The 23640-nt window shown below is 48.2% G+C and overlaps 1 protein-coding gene across 6 annotated transcripts in view; it reads right to left on the bottom strand.

The window, feature by feature from the left end:
• The window catches only part of LOC123755786 (uncharacterized), an 85409-nt gene that overhangs the window by 35470 nt on the left and 26299 nt on the right, over positions 1–23640 (bottom strand). For all 6 annotated transcript variants that reach the window (XM_045738579.2, XM_045738575.2, XM_045738577.2 and 3 more), the window contains exon 2: positions 10757–14228. In XM_045738579.2, coding sequence (XP_045594535.2) covers positions 10757–13430 — 2674 coding nt within the window. In that variant the 5' untranslated portion in view covers positions 13431–14228. The remainder of the gene's footprint in view (positions 1–10756; positions 14229–23640) is intronic.

Genomic DNA, 23640 nt, shown 5'->3' with positions numbered 1-23640 from the left:
TTCTGTAACTGAAGGATTAACAGTCAAAGTTCAGGCTTGTAGACAAGTAAAGTATGGGACCTATAAAATGATAACCTTAGTAAGCTGAATTGTGAATGAAAGAAATGTTTGAGACATATCTTGAGAGTCCATCTTGCACTCATTGCCATACTGGCCTCATGTCCACATCTACACTTGAAGAAGTAATTCACAAACTAACAATATCATTTTGTCTGAAAGGACTCATCCATCTAGCAAATTCAATCAACTCTTCTTTTTTTCAGGCAACGAGAACTTTTCAAACAAAAGATACCATACCAATAACGATGCTCTTCAAGACACTAGTGCTGTCTAGACTGTCTAGAGTATAATATTATTGCACAATAACAGCCCTATTCAAAGCTGGAGAAATTGCTGACCTGAGAACATAAAAAGATCTTTTACTGCTGGGATCCATTCAATAAGACATCTATATTATTGGGACCGTTTATATTTGTTAAATCTGTGTGCACTAGAGCGCAGGCAGGAGAGGTATATAATAATTTACATTTGGAAAATATTTGGGGGGACTGGCTCTAACTCTGCACACTAAAATAACACCGTGCGAGACCAGGAGGGTAACACAAGGTAAGCCGCCGGCTTTCTGTCCCCATCCTGGCCACTAGCCAGATGGTTGCCCAAAGGTACATTAATTATGAAAAGAACCCTTCAATTCCAGAATATGATAAATTATGACTAATATGATCTCAGTAGTAGCCTGGATGGGGACATGAAGCAGATGGCTTGTTAATGGTCCCCCCCCATTGTGTCACACAATATAACTAAATTCCTAGATATTATACCAGAACAAAAAGACAAAAGACGAGTGATGTCAAAGATATCAGTCACTAAGGATTTTACCAAGGGAACATGTATGACTCAATATTGGGCAAGTACAATTTTTTACCATACTGAAAGTTATGACATTCTACGAGGTGAGGGGAGGGGGGGAATGTCTAGCCTGTAGCTGTGTGTTGTATTGGCAGGTGTGGGAGGTGTGGGGGGTCAGGTGTCGCTCACCTCTCCATGTGTTATGCCAGATGTGGGGGGGGGACACTTTCTCCTCGGAGAGAGTTATTGGTCTCTACCTCTCTTCCCTCTTCCTCCTCCCTACACACACCACTTTATATACCTGGTGTGAATCACTGGATGTTTGGCTTACTAATTCTCTGACTGCTTCACTGTCTTTATTCTTGACATTAAGACTCTCTCATTGAAAGTATGACTGAAGAACACACTTTATTTCTCTGTCTGACTGATGGATAGTGATTGTCTACCTACCTGTTTCTCTCCAATGATTTCCCTCCTTCCTCTCATCATCATAACCAACCTCCATCTATACCCTTTGTTTATCTATCAACAACCATCCTTAGTACATTTCCTAATAGCATTCTACCCTGAATTTCATCACTAGTAGTGAGGGACACCTCACTCCTCCATCACCAGTAGTGAGGGACACCTCACTCCTCCATCACCAGTAGTGAGGGACACCTCACTCCTCCATCACCAGTAGTGAGGGACACCTCACTCCTCCATCACCAGTAGTGAGGGACACCTCACTCCTCCATCACCAGTAGTGAGGGACACCTCACTCCTCCATCACCAGTAGTGAGGGACACCTCACTCCTCCATCACCAGTAGTGAGGGACACCTCACTCCTCCATCACCAGTAGTGAGGGACACCTCACTCCTCCATCACCAGTAGTGAGAGACACCTCACTCCTCCATCACCAGTAGTGAGGGACACCTCACTCCTCCATCACCAGTAGTGAGGGACACCTCACTCCTCCATCACCAGTAGTGAGGGACATGGTGGGTGAAGACCTCAACATTTCAGGAGGTCCTCACCAAAAAGACCAGCGTGGAAACCGGGGTTGCAAGACCGGGGTGGAGACCGGGGTTGCAAGACCGGCGTGGAGACCGGGGTTGCAAGACCGGGGTGGAGACCGGGGTTGCAAGACCGGAGTGGAGACCGGGGTTGCAAGACTGGAGGCGTGGAGACCGGGGTGGAGACCGGAGGTGTGGAGACCGGGGTTGCAAGACCGGAGTGGAGACCGGGGTTGCAAAACCGGGGTTGCAAGACCGGGGTTGTAAGACCGGGGTTGCAAGACCGGGGTGGAGACCGGGGTTGCAAGACCGGGGTTGCAAGACCGGGGTTGCAAGACCGGGGTTGCAAGACTGGGGTTGCAAGACTGGAGGCGTGGAGACCGGGGTGGAGACCGGAGGTGTGGAGACCGGGGTTGCAAGACCGGGGTTGCAAGACCGGGGTTGTAAGACCGGGGTTGTAAGACCGGGGTTGTAAGACCGGGGTTGCAAGACCGGGGTTGCAAGACCGGGGTTGCAAGACCGGGGTTGCAAGACCAGGGTGGAGACCGGGGTTGCAAGACCGGGGTTGCAAGACCGGGGTGGAGACCGGAGTTGCAAGACCGGGGTTGCAAGACCGGGGTGGAGACCGGGGTTGCAAGACCGGGGTGGAGACCGGGGTTGCAAGACCGGGGTGGAGACCGGGGTTGCAAGACCGGGGTGGAGACCGGGGTTGCAAGACCGGGGTGGAGACCGGGGTTGCAAGACCGGGGTGGAGACCGGGGTGGAGACCGGGGTGGAGACCGGGGTGGAGACCGGGGTGGAGACCGGGGTGGAGACCGGGGTGGAGACCGGGGTTGCAAGACCGGGGTGGAGACCGGGGTGGAGACCGGGGTGGAGACCGGGGTTGCAAGAGCGGAGGGCGTCACTGTAGAGCCGGTTACAGTACCTACGAGAACTAGACGCAGCAACATAAATAGGACCAGACTAAATATCACAATGGCTGTGGAAGGTGATTTCAGGGGTTATCTTGAGGTTATCTTGAGATGATTTCGGGGCTTTAGTGTCCCCGCGGCCCGGTCCTCGACCAGGCCTCCATCCCCAGGAAGCAGCCCGTGACAGCTGACTAACACCCAGGTACCTATTTTACTGCTAGGTAACAGGGGAATAGGGCTAAAGAAACTCTGCCCATTGTTTCTAGCCGGAGGAAATGTACATGTTTATCTCTCAGAATGTCTGGTAACAGGTTTATTGTTTGTGATGTGTGTCTATGTATGTACTAACACGTTGTACTGAACGGGGTGAGAATAGCTTGAGCTACCTCATCCCTTTGTGTGTATTTTACCTCAATAAACTTATTTCAATTTCAATTTCAATTGTTTCTAGCCGGCGCCTGGGATCGAACCCAGGACCACAGGATCACAAGTACAGCGTGCTGTCCGCACGGCCGACCGGCTCCCTTACTATTACTTTGTCATTTGTTTGGGTTACTTTGTCACCAGTACAACACTTGAGACTGGAAACTTGGCCAACGTAGTCCCAATAGTCAAGTAAGGGGACAAACAGAAGGCACTACATTATACACCAGTCCCACTGACAAGTATTTTAGGAAAAGTATTGGAAAGAGTAATTACATTGAGAATAACTGAACACCTGGAGAGGACAAACTTTGTAAAAGAAGATCAGCATTGATTTAGATGGGAAAAGTTATGCCTGATCAAACTTGATAGTCCTATGACAGGGGTTACTAAAATACGACCGCAAAAAGAAGGCTGGATACCATTTACTGGGTGTACTTTCTTAGTTTGTCAAAAAGCATTTGGTACTGCTGCTAATGAAAAGCTGGAGTACAAGATGGAGAACCAAGCGGGGGATAACTGGGAAGACTCACCAGGTGAGTGAGTACCTGATGGGCGGAAAAGAGTCACAGTCAGAGATAAGGCTTCAAGTTGGAGCAATGTAACGAGTACAGCCCCCCAAGAGTCGCTCACTGAACCCCCAACTGTTCCTAATTTATGTCAATAACATTCCCAAGTGAGTGAACTCGTACATCTCAATGTTTGTGGACGACACAAACTTAATGATTAATGTTAACACCGTGAAGGACGACAGTAAGTTACAGGATGACTTAGACAACCTCCACCAATACCCAAACAAATGGTTGCAACAATTCAATCCCAACAAAGTTTAAGGTAATGAAGATGGGAAGTGGAGAAAGGAGACCAATAGGTATCTAAACCAAATCAGAAGGCAACCACAGGAGTCAGAGAGAAAAAAAATGAGTAGAGATAATTCCACCTCCAGAGGCACACACAAACAGGGCACCATCGGCAGCACATGGGATGTTGGCAAACATTTGAACGTCAGTCAGAAACAAAGCCAGAGCTCTTTCAAGGCAATTTACACAACCTTAGTTAAACCAGTACTAGACTATGCACATTGTCAAGCATATAAATCCATATTTAAAAAAGTACAATGGTTTGCAACAAAATTAGTGCCACTGTTAAGAGGTCTAACCTATGAGGATATTAGTGCCACTGTTAAGAGGTCTAACCTATGAGGATATTAGTGCCACTGTTAAGAGGTCTAACCTATGAGGATATTAGTGCCACTGTTAAGAGGTCTAACCTATGAGGATATTAGTGCCACTGTTAAGAGGTCTAACCTATGAGGATATTAGTGCCACTGTTAAGAGGTCTAACCTATGAGGATATTAGTGCCACTGTTAAGAGGTCTAACCTATGAGGATATTAGTGCCACTGTTAAGAGGTCTAACCTATGAGGATATTAGTGCCACTGTTAAGAGGTTTAACCTATGAGGATATTAGTGCCACTGTTAAGAGGTCTAACCTATGAGGATATTAGTGCCACTGTTAAGAGGTCTAACCTATGAGGATATTAGTGCCACTGTTAAGAGGTCTAACCTATGAGGATATTAGTGCCACTGTTAAGAGGTCTAACCTATGAGGATATTAGTGCCACTGTTAAGAGGTCTAACCTATGAGGATATTAGTGCCACTGTTAAGAGGTCTAACCTATGAGGATATTAGTGCCACTGTTAAGAGGTCTAACCTATGAGGATGTATATGTCAATGAAAATAGCCCTCACAACTCTGGAGCCAAAATCAATAGAAGAGTCATGATTACCTTACCTTGCGATGATTATAGGGCTGTGATCGCAACATGCAAGATACTGAGCAGAATTAGATAAAGCCAGTCTCTTTAAAGGGAGAGTAAGTAGAATGAAAGGACATTAGTGGAAGCTGGAAACGTAAATACAAATAAGTGGAGGAAATGTAAGGCAATACTGGTGCCGTGTACACGTGGTCAACAAATGGAATACACTGAGAGACTTGTGGAAGTAACTTTCAACCTCAACTTTAGGGCCAAATTTGACAAAGAATTTGAACGTCAAAATAGTTAAACTATAAGGCAAAAGGTGCACTAATTTACCTGAGGGCCACTAACACTAGTGGCCAAGATGAGGAAAGGAAGCCGACTACTACTACAATAGTATATATAGTAAGCGGCGGGCATAAAGAGTTACACCTTACTTCCCCAGTAGTCACTGATAGATAAATACTATAAAAACATATAGGTATGTTGTTGTTGGTTTAGGAGCGACGACGATCAAGGGATGGGATGCGCCCCAGCAGACATACAGGTAAGAGCCAACCAGAAGGGGCAACTCACCCCTTCATACCATCCCACCAGCGTACCCGGAAGAGTGTGTTCGTATCCAGTGACGGCGGAGTCATACCCACACACCGTAACATTTACCTCTTTAATTTACTCCTCACGGCCGTTCTCCAGCGTTATTTAGTCATTTATGGGACAATTATCTACGAGTTGCTGTGAACCTGGTTAGTAATGTGTGACACGGCGGAGGCAAGTCGCTAGTCACGAAAGCGAACGCCGTCACTTCGATACAATGACCGCGGGTTTCCTATTTTCCCTTTGATTATTCCTGTTTTTTTCATAATGCTGTATGTGGCTTTCTTAGGCATTCCAAACGTCAAATTATGTTTCACAACTCATTATTTAAATATTTTATATAGTTAGTACAAGCAGGAAATAGAGATATTAAATATTGTTTCAGAAGTTGGTGAGGAAGGCAGGTGATGTAAACATTGAGGAAAGCCAACCCGCATTGACGCGTTGGGGTTCCGCACTGTATGTCTGCTGGCTCCAATGTGGAGCACTCTTGTCTGCTGCTGGCGCTCTTATTACTGTTCATGTCTGCTGGCTCTCTCTGGCTCATGTCTGATGGCTCTCTTATTACTGCTCATGTCTGAGGGCTCTCTTGTTAGTTCTCTTATTACTGTTCAGGTCTGCTGGCTCTCTTATTACTGTTCATGTCTGCTGGCTCTCTTAGTACTGTTCTTGTTTGTTCCCTCTCCTTTTACTGATCACGTCTGCTGGCTCTCTTATTACTGTTCAGGTCTGCTGACTCTTATTACTATTCATGTCTGCTGGCTCTCTTAGTACTGTTCTTGTTTGTTCCCTCTCCTTTTACTGATCACGTCTGCTGGCTCTCTTATTACTGTTCAGGTCTGCTGACTCTCTTATTACTGTTCATGTCTGCTGGCTCTCTTAGTACTGTTCTTGTTTGTTCCCTCTCCTTTTACTGATCACGTCTGCTGGCTCTCTTATTACTGTTCAGGTCTGCTGACTCTCTTATTATTGCTCTCGTTTGTTAGCTCTCATATTACTGCTCATGTCTGCTGGCTCTCTTATTACTGCTCATGTCTGCTTGCTCTCGTTTGTTAGCTCTCATATTACTGCTCATGTCTGCTGGCTCTCTTAGTACTGTTCTTGTTTGTTCCCTCTCCTTTTACTGATCACGTCTGCTGGCTCTCTTATTACTGTTCAGGTCTGCTGGCTCTCTTATTACTGTTCAGGTCTGCTGGCTCTCTTATTACTGTTCAGGTCTGCTGGCTCTCTTATTACTGTTCAGGTCTGCTGGCTCTCTTATTACTGTTCATGTCTGCTGGCTCTTATTATTGCTCTTGTCTGATGGTTCTCTCATTACTGCTCATGTCTGCTGGCTCTCTTATTACTGCTCATGTCTGATGGTTCTCTCATTACTGCTCATGTCTGCTGGCTCTCTTATTATTGCTCTCGTTTGTTAGCTCTCTTATTACTGCTCATGTCTGCTGGCTCTCTTATTACTGCTCATGTCTGATGGTTCTCTCATTACTGCTCTTGTCTGATGTATCTCTTATTACTGCTTATGTCTGCTGGCACTTTTATTACTGCTCATGTCTGCTGGTTCTCTTATTACTGCTCATGTCTGCTGGCTCTCTTATTACTGCTCATGTCTGATGGTTCTCTCATTACTGCTCTTGTCTGATGTATCTCTTATTACTGCTTATGTCTGCTGGCACTTTTATTACTGCTCATGTCTGCTGGTTGATACCTGGTTGATGGGGTTCTGGGAGTTCTACTCCCCAAGCCTGGCCTCGGGCCGGGCTTGGGAAGTAGAAGAACTGCCAGAACCCCATCAAGCATTTCCTCTATTTAACCCTCCTTCTATTCAGCAATCCATCTATTCCAGCAATCTCTCCTGCTCTGAAGGACGAAGTGAGTACTGAGCAGTACTCAAGACGGGACAACACAAGTGACTTGAAGAGTACAACCATTGTGATGGGATCCCTGGATTTGAAAGTTCTCGTAATCCATCCTATCTTTTTCTGGCTGACGCAATATTTGCTTGGTTATGCTCCCTAAACGTTAGATCGTCGGACATCATTATTCCCAAATCCTTGACATGCTGTTTTCCTACTATGGGCAGATTCGATTGTGTTTTGTACCCTGTATTATGTTTCAGATCTTCATTTTTGCCGTATCTGAGTACCTGGAATTTATCACTGTTAAACATCATGTTATTTTCTGCTGCCCAATCGAAAACTTGTATTGTTGGAGTTTTTCAATGTCTTCAGCAGAGGTAGTTTTCATGCTGCTTTTTGTATCATCTGCATAGGATGATACGAAGCTGTGACTTGTGTTTTTTTGTCTATATCTGATATGAGAATAAGGAACAGCAGTGGTACAAGGACTGTACCTTGAGGTACAGAGCTTTTAACTGCGCTCGGACTCGATTTTATTTGATTGACTGTTACCCTTTGTGTTCTGTTCGACAGGAAATTGAGTATCCAGCGTCCACTTTACCAGTTATACCCATTGACCTCATCTTGTGTTATCACTCCATGGTCACAGTTGTCGAATGGTGCAAATATAAGGCAATATTACTGCTCGTCTGCTGCTCTCTTATTGCTTTTATCCGACACTCTTACTACTCTTGTCTACTGACGCTCTTAATGACAGTTCTGGCTCTTTTACTGGTCTTACCTGCTGTCTGCTGCTGATGTCAGTGCTGCAGAGGTAGACATGGACGTGGGGTTGTTACCATAGTATGCTGATACTCTCCTTGTGTCACACGAACCATTAACAAACACCACATGTTACTGGTAGGGAACATTGGATTTGGAGTTAAGGTGCGCATTATTATGTGATGAGGCTTCTCTCAGTTTCTGTCTTATTCAGTTGTATATTTTGTCATGACCAAAGAAAGAATGGAGCTCAACGGGGCTTTGTTGTCACTTCCGTCATCGTGTCACGTGACATGTGTTAGTCAACGTCACAGTCAACATTAAAGTTACTTATGGTTGGGAGCTGAAAACTCTACCAGTGAACGACGAGCGCATTGACATAATGCTTGAGCTCTTCGGATTGGTGGGTAAGGAGCTTAATTACCTTCCAATTACAGTAGCGATACTACTACACTTGATTATGGTACGAAGTCTAATTTAGAGCCACTTAACGGACACTGGAGCTATCCTGGAAGTCAGTTTCGTCAAGAGTGAGAAATTAGATCCTGACTGACCGCTGACACAGAGAAACTGTCATGTCAGCCGTGTGTTAATCTCAAGGAGCAAACCATAGTTGGTAGCCAACGAGCACACGGTTGAATGTTTCGGCGCTGCCGTAGTCGGCATTCCGACAACCACCAAGTCTGCCAGCCCAGCAGGGAGGTAGACACTTATCGTGCTTGTGAGAATATGATTGCAATGTGGCGGTGTGAGTGTAAGCATCATGGCAACCCCTTAGTGAAAACGACCACAGGAGGATCCTTGTATTGATCTGTGAACATTCTACACTAGTGGACACGGGAGGCGTAGTTATATGGATTCTCACCGGCATCACACACCATATATCTCAGCCTTGTTAACTATTTCAGCCCCAAGGAACACTTAAGTGTATGAGATCGTATGCATCATGAAACTGTCTGAGCTGCGGCGAGTTCGGCGAGCGCTGACACTCTACCCCATTAACAGAGAAGACAACATTCATGGAGTTATTTAAGGTATTCTCATGGACTTCAAATTTTGCAGTACACTGTATAGGTAAACGGCAAATGTATTATTTAGTATAGATGAGTTACTATTGTTCGTCTATATCTAGCAATGAAAACAAAAACGTTTTGATTAAGGATTGTTATTGTTTAAAACGCAGCGCTCACCATTAGGCCAAGTTAAATTTTAGTGCTATACAGTATATAGCCAGTATGTTGACATTTAATCATTATGAAGTTGTAATTAATTTATAATACGAGAGAGAGAGGCACGTGACTTATCCAGGAATGGATTTGAATGTATTTCTTGGTGACCGGGGGTCACCCATTTTTTTATCTTGAGGTTATCTTGAGATGCTTTCGGGGCTTTTTTTAGTGTCCCCGCGGCCCGGTCCTCGACCAGGCCTCCACCCCTAGGAAGCAGCCCGTGACAGCTGACTAACACCCAGGTACCTATTTTACTGCTAGGTAACAGGGGCATAGGGTGAAAGAAACTGCCCATTGTTTCTGGCCGGCGCCTGGGATCGAATCCAGGACCACAGGATCACAAGTTAAGCGTGCTGTCCGCTCGGCCGACCGGCTCCCCTGTATATGATTGTGCGTTTGCTGTTTAAGTATTATGCCTTTGTTTTCAATTTATGACTAAGTTTTAAGTGTTCGTGTCATAGTGGGAAATGTTACTGATCGCCAATAACCAGCCCTTTGTAGATGAGGGAAGCCTACTGACCATACAGTTGCTCAGGATTAGGTCATTTGAGGATTTTTGTATCCACAAAATACTAGCAATGATATGTATTAAAATATAATTCATGTATATCACTATTGTGGTTAAGGATATTGAGAACCATTAACTAATACATGTTATAAGAAGTATGACACCTTTTGTAACAGCTGGCTTTACTGGTTTGTACTAAGACAATACCCAATGATATAATGTATGTGTTGCTGTGAGAGAGATCCAGCTCAAGCCATTACCGGATACCCAATGACATAATGTATGTGTTGCTGTGAGAGAGATCCAGCTCAAGCCATTACCGGATCAAAGCTACACATATATCAGCAGATTGCTGGGAAATTATATATTTCTTAAGTCAAGAGGTTGACAGTGAGTTTAGGTGTGTTTGTATGTACGACACTTACATGGGACCGTAAGATTGTGGCGAATAATCGGAGTTGATCTCTGTTTAGATGAGTTATATCATCGTTTGTGCACGGTGATCTGCTACTCTCAGGTGCAGAGTCGTTACCTTAGGTTAGTGGCAGTCAGGGAGTGAAGAGGGTGTCAGGGAGTGAAATATGTTCGGCGTGTACATCTCAATTGCCACGATTTTCATGTTCAATTCCTGTAGTTATGGATACATTTATATGCTATCCTTTGTCAAAAATCTACCACTTAAAATTACTTGTTAGTTATAATTATGGATGGACCTCTATATAATCCCTGACCGTACAAGGTGGATGCAGTCTTAGCGTATTCCTAGTTTCCAAAACTAATTTCCATCACAGGTTATTGTAAAGGTTAGAGGGTGGAGTGGTTGCCGTAGTGGCAGACAGGGGGCCGAAATGGTTACCGAGACTTACCTGGTGGCGGGAGGGGGTGGGCCAGGTTGGGGTTGACTGGGTGTAGGAACGGAGACTGTGGGAGACCGAAGCCCTGGTGGGCCGAGACAGTGACATCGAAGATATCTCCAGGGCCGCCTGCATCGTAGGGCACCACCGTGCCTGTGATGATGTGCCCGGGCCGGTACTGTGGGTCGTCCAGGACCACTCCTGGTGATGGCCGGTACTGTGGGTCGTCCATGACCACTCCTGGACGAGGCTGGGGCGGCGCGGGGGTGGGAACCCACAACGTGGGGGTGGCTGACGACGGTGAAGTGGATCTTGCGGTGGTAGAAGGGACGTGTGGGTCCCCCTGGAGGTCCCACGACGACCTGATGGTGGTCGACGACGACTCCAGCATGGACGGCTGCAACTCGGTCTCCGTCGAGGTCTGCTGGGTTGGGGCCGCCGTCATCCAACTGGTCGACGCGTCTGGCACACTTGTTGATAAGCTGGTCGACGCGTCTGGCACACTTGTTGATAAGCTGGTCGATGCATCTGGCACACTTGTTGATAAGCTGGTCGACGCGTCTGGCACACTTGTTGATAAGCTGGTCGATGCATCTGGCACACTTGTCGATTGAATGCTTGAGGTATCTGTTACACCTGTAGGATCACTGGGTACAGTTACACCTGTTAATACCTCCGTTGACGCACTGCTCGATGCATCTGTTGGCGCACTGGCCAATACATCTGCTGACGCAGAGGTTGATGCATCTGTTACACCTGTAGCGTCGCTGGTGACGTCCGCCCCGCTGGCCGACACCTGAGAGGCATCTAACGTTAGGGACGACACCACCTCTGACGACGACAAGGTTGTGGTGGAGGATAGTGTGGTAAATGTGGTAAGTGTGTGTGTGTGGTGTTGGAGTGTAGTGGTGTGGGTGAGGGGCACGGAGGAGTGTGGCGGGTGTGACGGGAGGTGGGTGTATCCTGACGGTACACCGTCCATAGTGTCGTCGCCGTAGTCTTGGAAGACGGGGTTGACAGTAATTTCCGGCGAGGTATCGTATATTTCCTGAGAATCTGGGAGGAGGTCGACAGGGAGAGGGATGCCGGTGGCATAGGGCCGCTGGAGGGGCGGGATAGGTCGGCTGGCCAGGGCAGGGGGCGGGATAGGTCGGCTGGCCAGGGCAGGGGGCAGGGAGGCCATGAAGGGTGGCAGGGTATTGGCCACAAACTGGGGCTTGCCCGGCAGAGGGCGCAAGTTGGCCATGTTGACGGGCGGGGTGACAGGCGCCCTGATGGGTATCTGGGTGTGGACGGAGGAGGAGAGGACGCCGAAAGGCAGCTGTGTGAGCCTCGGGGGCCCGCGGTTGTTGATGCGGGTGCTGGAGACGCCATCAAAGGTAGTCAGGCGGGTATTGGGCACGTCTGCTGCGGTCACCTTCACATTCCCGCCCAGCAGCTGCACGATGCCCTTGATGATGTCGTCGATGTCGGGTTCTGGGTTCGACTTGCGGTTAGCCTTCCTGAGGTCCGTCGGGAGTCGGGAGTCCCCGTCCATGAAGGTGGAGAAGGCATCTTCAGGGTAGAGAGACGGGAACCCGCGGTACTGGTCGGTGGCCGCCAGGTCGTTGAGGTGCGCAGGCGTGGCGCGCAAGTCGGCCGACACCGTCCGTGGGAACCGGTGGCTTGTTCCCACTAGTTGACGCGGCGGCTCCTTGTCGTAGTAGACAGTCGCGGTGCTAATTACCGTCTCCATGATTAGCTCATAGTCGTCATCACCCGTCACCGAGCCAGACGTGACATCCGCCATGACGTGTTCGTGGCTAGTGACGTGACGCACGCCGGTGCCAGCCTCGTCCCTCGTCACCAAATGGTCACTAGTTGCCAAGCCATCACGAGGTCTACCTGTCCCCTCCTTCAGGGTATTAGTATCCTGCAACACGTCTTGGAGGGCAGCGTAGTGACCCGTGAAGGGGTCACTATACGTGGCGACACCGTCCTGGGTGAGAGTCACCTGGTGCGGGCCATGATGGCTGGCCTCCTGGGCCACAGGTGTCGCTGGAGGATATAATGTGGTGCGCTCTAGTGTGACGGGTGACACCAAGGTGACGTCAGACGTCACCCAGTGGTCCCCAGAGATAACACTGTGCTCTGGAGTGAGCGGCTCCTCGTCCTGGCTCACACCCCCGGTGGAGGGACGACTTGTCTCTCTCTCGTCCTCCACCTCCTCGTCCTGGCTAGACACAGTACCATCCTTCGCTGAGACAATACCATCCTTCGCTGAGACAATACCATCCTTCGCTGAGACAATACCATCCTTCGCTGAGACAATACCATCCTTCGCTGAGACAATACCATCCTTCGCTGAGACAATACCATCCTTCGCTGAGACAATACCATCCTTCGCTGAGACAATACCATCCTTCGCTGAGACAATACCATCCTTCGCTGATCCTACTGTGACCTCCTTCATACTACTGTTATCAGTGCCTTCTACACTGGTAACTATATCATCGAGCACTGTAATTTCACCGTCACCATGGTCGAGGACAGTGTTCACGAGAGTAACATCATCAGCCGTCACTGTAGTTACCATAACACTGTCTACATCATGTCTCTCACCGTGCTCTTGTGTCACCGTCAAAGTCCCGCCATCCGCCGGACTTATTATGTCCCACACTGGCCCTTGTGGCAGTGTGGGCACCATAGGGGTGATGCCCTCACCAGCCTGGGCACCACCCCGCACTCTGCTCTGTCACCTTCACATCACTCACACCTCTCACACTCTCTATAACAGTTAAAGCACTGTCTGGCACTGTAGGCATCGTGTCGTCGACATCTTCATGACTCATGAGCACCACAACCTGTGATGGCACTGAAGAAGACACCATATCACTGGCACTCACAACTGTCGTCACCTCAGTTATATCGTTATCCAAAACTGCAGACAGCGTCACATAACTGTCTGTGGCACTGTGTAAGTCTGTCACTACATCTGACACTGTAGTTATGGCTTCACCATCATCTTCACCATTATCAAGAGTATTTACATCACCGGCGGACAACGTAGGCGCCGCACCACCAATGTCCGTCACAGCACCAAATTTACTTTCAGTTAGTAATATCGCTTTTTCTGCATCTTCTCTGGCACTTTCCTGCACGACAGTGGCACCCTCCTTATCGTCAGTGGTGTCGGGCACTACTGTAAGGGTACTAGTGGCATCACCCACGCTAGTGGTGAGGGTGTTGAGGTCCTCAGTTGGGTTCCAAGTGCTATTGGGGCCACTTACAATTGTCTCGTCTCGAACCAAACTTGACCATGTCGCTACAGTTTCTACCTCCACCGTTGGCACTTGTGTCTGGCCCTTCTCGTCCGACCCGGACTCAGTTGTGGCACTCGTGGTGTCATGTAGACGGCTCCTGGTGTGGGGGGTGAGGGGGTGGTCGAGGTGGGTGTGGTGGAGGTGGGTGGAGGTCAGCTGTGGTCCACCCTCGCTCAGCACACCTGTGGAGAACACAAACACACTTTAGTCAGCGATGATACGCTACATCACAAACCTCACATTGTGTCAACAATGGTATATGTGTGCTGCCACACCTATGATATACAAGTACAGTACATGGTTATGTCAGATAATGCAGTACATGCACCTCTGTGAGTGCGCACGCACGCGCGCACACACACACACTGAAAGAATGGTCCAACAAATGGGTACTAGAGTTTAACTCGAGCAAGTGTAAAGTGATGAAGATAGGCGTAGGGAGCGTGAGGCCAAACACAATGTAGCATTTGAAAAACGAAATCCTTCAGGAGTCAGGAAGAGAGTTGTTGTTTTACATTCAGGTAATTGTTCCAAGTAGCACGGACTATGGTGAGCCCGTAGTGGACTTACCTGGCACAGGAGCGGGGCTGTGACTGACACTGAAAAGAACTTTTACAGTATCAGAGTAGTTAACAGACGTAATGCATTATGCAGTGATGTGGTGGAGGCTGACTCCATACACAGTTTCAAATGTATATATGATAGAGCCCAGTAGGCTCAGGAACCTGTACTAGTTGAATGACAGTTGAGAGGCGGGACCAAAGAGCCAGAGCACAACCCCCGCCAGCGCCGCCCCATCGTCGAGCCCCATCTAAAAAACACATCAGGATGTCCGAAAAGGTGCAGAAGTTTGCAACGAGACTCGTCCTAGAGCTGCGAGCGATGAGGTACCAAGAGAGACAAAGAATTAAACATGACAACGTTGGAAAGGAGGAGGGACAGGGGATGGGATATGATACCGACGTATAAAATACATAAGAGGGCATTGACAGGGTGGAAACAGATAAATTGTTTACAATATCAACAGAACAAGGGGGCACGGATGGAAGCTTGAGACTCAGATGTGTCATAGAGATGTTACAAAGCTTTCCTTTAGCACAAGAGTAGTGGGAAAATAGAATGACCTAAAGGAGCAGGTTGTAGAGGCAAACTTCAGTCATAACTTTAAAAGCAGCTATGATAGCGAGATAAGGCCAGGAGCATTAGACAACCACTGGCTAGAAAAGCGGGGTCCAAGAGCTAAAGCTCGTTCCTGCTGCCACAAATAAGTGAGTACACACACACACACTGATATTCAAGACCATCCTTCAAAAATGTCAAAAGAAAAGTTCTTTGCCATAAAGTTAATGATGCAGGACCAGGAGACCAAACACAGGAACGGGAGACCACACACAGGACCAGGAGATCAAACACAGGACCAGGAGACCAAACACAGGAACGGGAGACCACACACAGGACCAGGAGATCAAACACAGGACCAGGAGACCAAACACAGGACCAGGAGACCAAACACAGGACCAGGAGACCAAACACAGGACCAGGAGACCAAACACAGGACCAGGAGACCACACACAGGACCAGGAGACCACACACAGGACCAGGAGACCACACACAGGACCAGGAGACCAAACACAGGACCAGGAGACCAAACACAGGACCAGGAGACCAAACACAGGACCAGGAGACCAAACACAGGACCAGGAGACCAAACACAGGACCAGGAGACCAAACACAGGACCAGGAGACCAAACACAGGACCAGGAGACCAAACACAGGACCAGGAGACCAAACACAGGACCAGGAGACCAAACACAGGACCAGGAGACCACACACAGGACCGGGAGACCAAACACAGGACCAGGAGACCAAACACAGGACCAGGAGACCAAACACAGGACCAGGAGACCAAACACAGGACCAGGAGACCAAACACAGGACCAGGAGACCAAACACAGGACCAGGAGACCAAACACAGGACCAGGAGACCAAACACAGGACCAGGAGACCAAACACAGGACCAGGAGACCACACACAGGACCGGGAGACCAAACACAGGACCAGGAGACCAAACACAGGACCAGGAGACCAAACACAGGACCAGGAGACCAAACACAGGACCGGGAGACCAAACACAGGACCAGGAGACCAAACACAGGACCAGGAGACCAAACACAGGACCAGGAGACCAAACACAGGACCAGGAGACCAAACACAGGACCAGGAGACCAAACACAACAACCACATGGGTCCCGTAATACGCCATGACCTCCTGATCCTTGACCCGCCCCCCCCCCACTACCTTCTTTCTATCCCCTTCCCACTTCCCTCTTTCTTGCCTCCTATTACCTTCCTCTTGTCCTTTCTCCCTTTCCTTCTTCCTATCCCCCCTCCCTCATTCCCACTAACCAAGCTCCCTCCCTCCCTTTTTCACCCTTACAGGTCCCCAGTGTTCTCCTGGGGCTCCCTCGTCCCCTGCACGCTGCCAACGACCACTTGTGACCTTGTGACCTCCTCCTGGCCTCCAGGTGACCTCTGCGCCACCCTGGAGGAGGCTGGGTCATCTCCCAGCAAGTGGTAATTACAGAGTACCGCTACACGAGTCAAGAGACGCCCTTGGAATGGTGCAGGTTCAAGACTGTCAGAAGGTTGACGGATGGTACGGTCGTTAGGGCACGAGGTCCAGTCACACCTCACCAGGTCCTCTAATTGGTCCTTTACTTCATCTGGTCTTACTGCTCTTTCAGTCTTCCGTCTTATCGCACCTGTTCCATTAGAAATAGTAAATCTGAGGACACTTCTGGTTCAAACTTAAACAATTTCTGGAACCTTTTATTGGTTTCTTCACACACTTCTTTATCATTCTTTGTGTAGCCTCGTCTTGCGTCTCCTGATGTCTTGCTCATTGACCGAGGTCCTCCTCGTGTGGCTGTAAGGTAGTTGAGGCTGATCCTCGGCTGTTGTGTCACTCTCACACCCCCTTCTCTCCTCCTCTCTCAAGTCCTGTCTACTCAATTCCTCGCTCTTGTGTTTATATTGGCGTTCTCCTGTCTTCTGTGCTCTCTCTATTTTATCCAAGCTCTTTCACATCTTTTTTTTTTTGTCTCTAAGCATTGTGTATTAAACCATGAGTTTAGTCATTTTTTATCTTGGTTCATTTACCCGTTAGGTGTGGGACCGGGGGGGGGGGGATTTAGCTACACAGCATTTAAGTATCACAAAACATGTATTAAATTATTCACCAATAATCATAAGGCATTCCCGAAACGGTGCATATAATTAGTGGCTTCATGTAATCACTGTAATATAATCCCCTGTACGTGTTCCTCCACACATACCCATATATTTTTGTGTGCTAATGGAAATGTCTTAATAATAGTCTCTCTAGACACAACCCTGCAGTAAATCACCTGGCCGGTATTTCCTCTAGGATCCCTCAACAAACCCTTACCACCACTTGTAACGACCCCAGCGTCTTCGCGCCGTTACAGTATCGACAACAGGGAAGAGTTACTCCCACACTACAATGTTGTTTAACCCGTGACCCGTTCTCCCAGGGCAAGACCCAAGACCTCTGGCAACCGCAAATGTTGCCACTGCTTGGCGGGAATTACACGGAGCTCTAGCTGGCAACATTAAGCACTGCCTCGTGGGATTACAGGGAGCTCCAGGTGGCAAGATCAGGCGCTTGCCGCTCTTCACCTTAATACCTCACATTGGTTGTAACTCTTCCTCACATTGGTCATATACCGCAATGGTCACATATACCGCCATGGTCACATACACCTCCATGGTCACATACACCGCCATGGTCACATATACCTCCATGGTCACATATACCTCCATGGTCACATACACCTCCATGGTCACATACACCTCCATGGTCACATATACCGCCATGGTCACATATACCTCCATGGTCACATACACCGCCATGGTCACATACACCTCCATGGTCACATACACCTCCATGGTCACATATACCGCCATGGTCACATATACCTCCATGGTCACATACACCGCCATGGTCACATATACCTCCATGGTCACATATACCTCCATGGTCACATATACCTCCATGGTCACATATACCGCCATGGTCACATATACCTCCATGGTCACATACACCGCCATGGTCACATACACCTCCATGGTCACATACACCGCCATGGTCACATATACCTCCATGGTCACATACACCGCCATGGTCACATATACCTCCATGGTCACATACACCGCCATGGTCACATATACCTCCATGGTCACATATACCTCCATGGTCACATATACCTCCATGGTCACATACACCGCCATGGTCACATACACCTCCATGGTCACATACACCGCCATGGTCACATATACCTCCATGGTCACATATACCTCCATGGTCACATATACCTCCATGGTCACATACACCTCCATGGTCACATATACCTCCATGGTCACATACACCTCCATGGTCACATACACCGCCATGGTCACATATACCTCCATGGTCACATACACCTCCATGGTCACATACACCGCCATGGTCACATATACCTCCATGGTCACATATACCTCCATGGTCACATATACCTCCATGGTCACATACACCTCCATGGTCACATATACCTCCATGGTCACATATACCTCCATGGTCACATATACCTCCATGGTCACATATACCGCCATGGTCACATACACCGCCATGGTCACATATACCTCCATGGTCACATATACCTCCATGGTCACATACACCTCCATGGTCACATATACCTCCATGGTCACATATACCTCCATGGTCACATATACCTCCATGGTCACATATACCTCCATGGTCACATATACCTCCATGGTCACATATACCTCCATGGTCACATATACCTCCATGGTCACATACACCGCCATGGTCACATATACCTCCATGGTCACATATACCTCCATGGTCACATATACCTCCATGGTCACATACACCGCCATGGTCACATATACCTCCATGGTCACATATACCTCCATGGTCACATATACCTCCATGGTCACATATACCTCCATGGTCACATATACCGCCATGGTCACATATACCTCCATGGTCACATATACCTCCATGGTCACATATACAGCCATGGTCACATATACCTCCATGGTCACATATACAGCCATGGTCACATATACCTCCATGGTCACATATACAGCCATGGTCACATATACCTCCATGGTCACATATACCTCCATGGTCACATATACCTCCATGGTCACATATACCTCCATGGTCACATATACCTCCATGGTCACATATACCGCCATGGTCACATATACCTCCATGGTCACATATACCTCCATGGTCACATATACAGCCATGGTCACATATACCTCCATGGTCACATATACAGCCATGGTCACATATACCTCCATGGTCACATATACCTCCATGGTCACATATACCTCCATGGTCACATATACCTCCATGGTCACATATACCTCCATGGTCACATATACCTCCATGGTCACATATACCTCCATGGTCACATATACCGCCATGGTCACATATACCTCCATGGTCACATATACCTCCATGGTCACATATACAGCCATGGTCACATATACCTCCATGGTCACATATACCTCCATGGTCACATATACCGACATGGTAATATATATACCTGTGTTCATATATACCTCCATGTTCATATATATCCAAAACAAAACTCCCACACAGGGAATAGCTCAACTGACAGCTGAAGCTTACAAGGTCTGCTTGAAGCACGTGCCTGTGAGGAGGGGCAGAAAGAGGACCACTCTAGAAAGAGAACGCAGACGACTGTACAGGAGGAAATAATCACGGAGTGCTTAAACAGAGACGACTATCACAAGCAAGGAAAATAACTCTAAACAGGGTGATCGAAGATCTAGAACAAACGTTGAAGCGATCATACGAGTCTGAGGAAATGGAATTGGAGCAGAAAGCTATACAAGAGATAAAGACAAATCCAAAATATTTTTTCACATACGCAAAATCAAAATCCAAAACCTCGACCAGTATTGGACCGTTAATTACAAGTGAAGGTACGTACACAGAGGACAACAAAGAGATTAGTGAAATTCTAAGAAGCCAGTATGAGGCTATGTTTAGCACACCAATAAACAACATGAAAGTTGATGACCCAGACAGCTTCTTTATGAACAGTGCTGGTTTATGTTCCCAGGACAACATGGATTTAGAGCGGGAAGATCCTGTTTGTCACAGTTACTCAACCACTGACAGAATCACAGGAGCCTTAGAGGAAAAGCAAAATGCAGATGTTGTATGCATAGATTTTGTAAAGGCATTCGATAAATGTGACCATGGAGTGATAGCACATAAAATGAGACAAATAGGAGTAACGGGTAAAGTGGGGCGTTGGATTTTCCGCTTTCTGTCAAGCAGAATGCTGAGAGTGACTGTTAATCAGGTAAGATCACCCCCAAGTGCAGTGAAAAGCTCTGTACCTCTGGGCACAGTCCTTGCACCACTGCTATTTCTTATTCTTATATCGGATATAGACAAAAATACTAGTCACAGCTTCGTGTCATCGTTTGTGTTAACAGCAACAGCCTGTTTGACCAAGTTATCACAAGTGGAGACTGGCCTCAGGGCTCGGGGAGTAGAACTACTCCTGAAACCGTGTCCAGGTAAGCTCCAGGTATGGCTTAGTTCATCCCTGGTGCTTGCCGAGACGAAGGCTTCCTTACACATCTTCCCCACCCCACACGCGCGCACGCACGCACACTCACACATGCATAGAGACGATACAACATAAGAATTAAGGAAGCTGCAGGATACTTACTGGCCCAATAAGAGGCAGCTCGTATTTACACCACCCCAAAACTCATTCGTATATATGTCTAACCTTCGCTTGAAACCATCAGGGGGTGTAACGGCTAACTTCGTTACCTAGTAATGTGCTCCACAAATGCACAACCCTGTTACCAAACCAATATTTGTCCAAGTCTTTCTTGAATCTGAACGTATCCAGTTTTTATCCATTGTATCGTGTTGATATATTGAACACCTTAGTAATCCCCCCCCCCCCCGCCCTGCAGACAGACACCACCAGGCCGTAGAGCTTGAGTGAATGTGAAGGAAAGACCCAATATATGCATGTAAGAGTATTCAAAACCAAATGTTGGGATGTAACCTCCGTGCTCGCTCAAGGTGCTGTGTTAAATGTTAACAAAACATTCATCCACTTGTACACTTGAGTCGAGTCACTCTAAGTCTTCACTTTTCTCCAGAATGTAATTGAAGATTTTATCAATGTCTTTATATGGAAGGTTTCTAATTTGTGTTATTAATTTTGTCATCCTACGTTGGACGCGTTCTGGTCAATTTATATCCACTGTATACTATGGCGACCAATAGTGAGCTGCATAATCAACATGGGGCCTAACAAGGGCAAGATGTAGCTGAAGAATAACATTAGATGTGTTGCTAACGCTTCAAGAAATAGAGGCCAAGGACAGACTACCATATACCAGTTACCTGAATGGTTGCAGGAGGCATTAGACATGGAGCCGGAACAACTGGCAGACGCGAGAGGGAGAGTTCCTCCACGTATTGAACGTTCAACAATAGTGTTGAAAGGTAAGATTGAGAGGTAAGAGAGCGGCTGGAGGTATATGAGGATGCCCAACCTGTCCTCTTAAAAATGACGTCGCTTATGGCCGTTTGTCCGTATGGCCGAAAGTGGACGTAATTTGAAAATGAAAAAAAATGAAAATAAATTTTGGATTTTTTTTTCAACAACAGTAAGTTAAAGGTCCTCTGGTAGGTTAGGTGGGCAGGAAATTCTCATAAAGTTTCAAAACGTTATGAAAAACGTTAATTGAAAGTCTCCTATTCTGACCTTACAGAGTCGGCCGGACGACTCAAACAGAAAACGGAACAGTACGTCACTTTTGTGAGTAGATTTCATTTCAAATTACGTCCAAATTTGGCCATAGTGCGCATACGAGCCAAAAGTGACGTTATATATAAGAGGACGGGTTGGGTGATAACCATGGCCAGACCACCGCTGGAGGCGGGGACGGTGGTGGTGTATGACCAGGAGGAACACGTCTCACCACGGCACATGATGGTGGACACTCACCAACTACTCAACCACACACACACTTGTCTTACGTGCTCACCGTCCATACTACTCCACACTATTAGTAACATGATAATGAAACATCTAAAGACAATTAAATTCAGCGTTATCCTGGCCTCGTTTGGCGGCACTGTGATGAAGCAGTTAGGTTAGGCGTCCTTACTGTACAGTGGTTCACTTCACCAGGCGCGGGAACGATCATAACATTACTCCCACCAATTAGAAACCTTCCTCATGAACACACTAAATAAGTGTAACTTACATTGTGTACAAAGATAAAGAGTAAGGGGCGACATTGAAATTGAAATAAGTTTATTGAGGTAAAATACACACAAAGGGACGAGGTAGCTCAAGCTATCTCACCCCGTTCAGTACATCGTGTAGGGGCGACAAGACTCAAGTATATACATGGATAAGAGGCTATAACAAAGGGGATATAAATATAGTTTCAATATGATACAAAATAGGACGCGAAACAATGCAAATAAATTGGGTAAGTCTAGAATCAGGAAAGACCTGGGTAAACACTGGTTCAGGATGTGCGTGTTCATGTACGAAGACATTATGTCAATATGAAACTGTTGCAGTGTGCACGCCGGAGACACTGTGTCTTTGTCACTTCAGGAGGATATCTGTAGGAGCAGTGATGAGGGTTCGAACCTATATGGTGGGTGTCCCCACGCACACGCTCTAGCGACTACACCACAACATGGTATAAGGAATGCAACCTGGAGTACTACTGAACACACACACACAAGGAATTCCTGAGCAATTGTACTGAAGCCGCAACGCTGGGCTTCTAGTCGCTATAGCGCGCCTGAACACCTACCGTATAAGTTCGAACCCTGATCACGGCTCCTGCGGATTTTCTCACTGATGAAGTCACGTTACTGTGATTACTGTGTGTGTGCTTGAGGAGTGGTGGGGGGGGGGGCACCGTGAAGGTCAGGACCAGCAGCTCCCAGTCTGGTGGCCAGGCCGGGTGGTGACCAGGCCGGGCTGGTGGCCAGGCCGGCTGGTGGCCAGGCCGGCTGGTGGCCAGGCCGGCTGGTGGCCAGGCCGGCTGGTGGCCAGGCCGGCTGGTGGCCAGGCCGGCTGGTGGCCAGGCCGGCTGGTGGCCAGGCCGGCTGGAGGCCAGGCCGGCTGGTGGCCAGGCCGGCTGGAGGCCAGGCCGGCTGGAGGCCAGGCCGGCTGGAGGCCAGGCCGGCTGGAGGCCAGGCCGGGCTGGTGGCCAGGCCGGCTGGAGGCCAGGCCGGCTGGAGGCCAGGCCGGGCTGGTGGCCAGGCCGGCTGGAGGCCAGGCCGGGCTGGTGGCCAGGCCGGCTGGAGGCCAGGCCGGGCTGGTGGCCAGGCCGGCTGGAGGCCAGGCCGGGCTGGTGGCCAGGCCGGCTGGTGGCCAGGCCGGCTGGTGGCCAGGCCGGCTGGAGGCCAGGCTGGCTGGTGGCCAGGCCGGCTGGTGGCCAGGGCGGGCTGGTGGCCAGCCCTCGGGG

This window comes from Procambarus clarkii, chromosome 43 (assembly GCF_040958095.1).
Source record: "Procambarus clarkii isolate CNS0578487 chromosome 43, FALCON_Pclarkii_2.0, whole genome shotgun sequence".
In the NCBI taxonomy this organism is placed as follows: Eukaryota; Metazoa; Arthropoda; class Malacostraca; order Decapoda; family Cambaridae; genus Procambarus; species Procambarus clarkii.
Note: the sequence above shows the minus strand (reverse complement) of the source record. Positions and strands in the feature narration are given on the sequence as shown.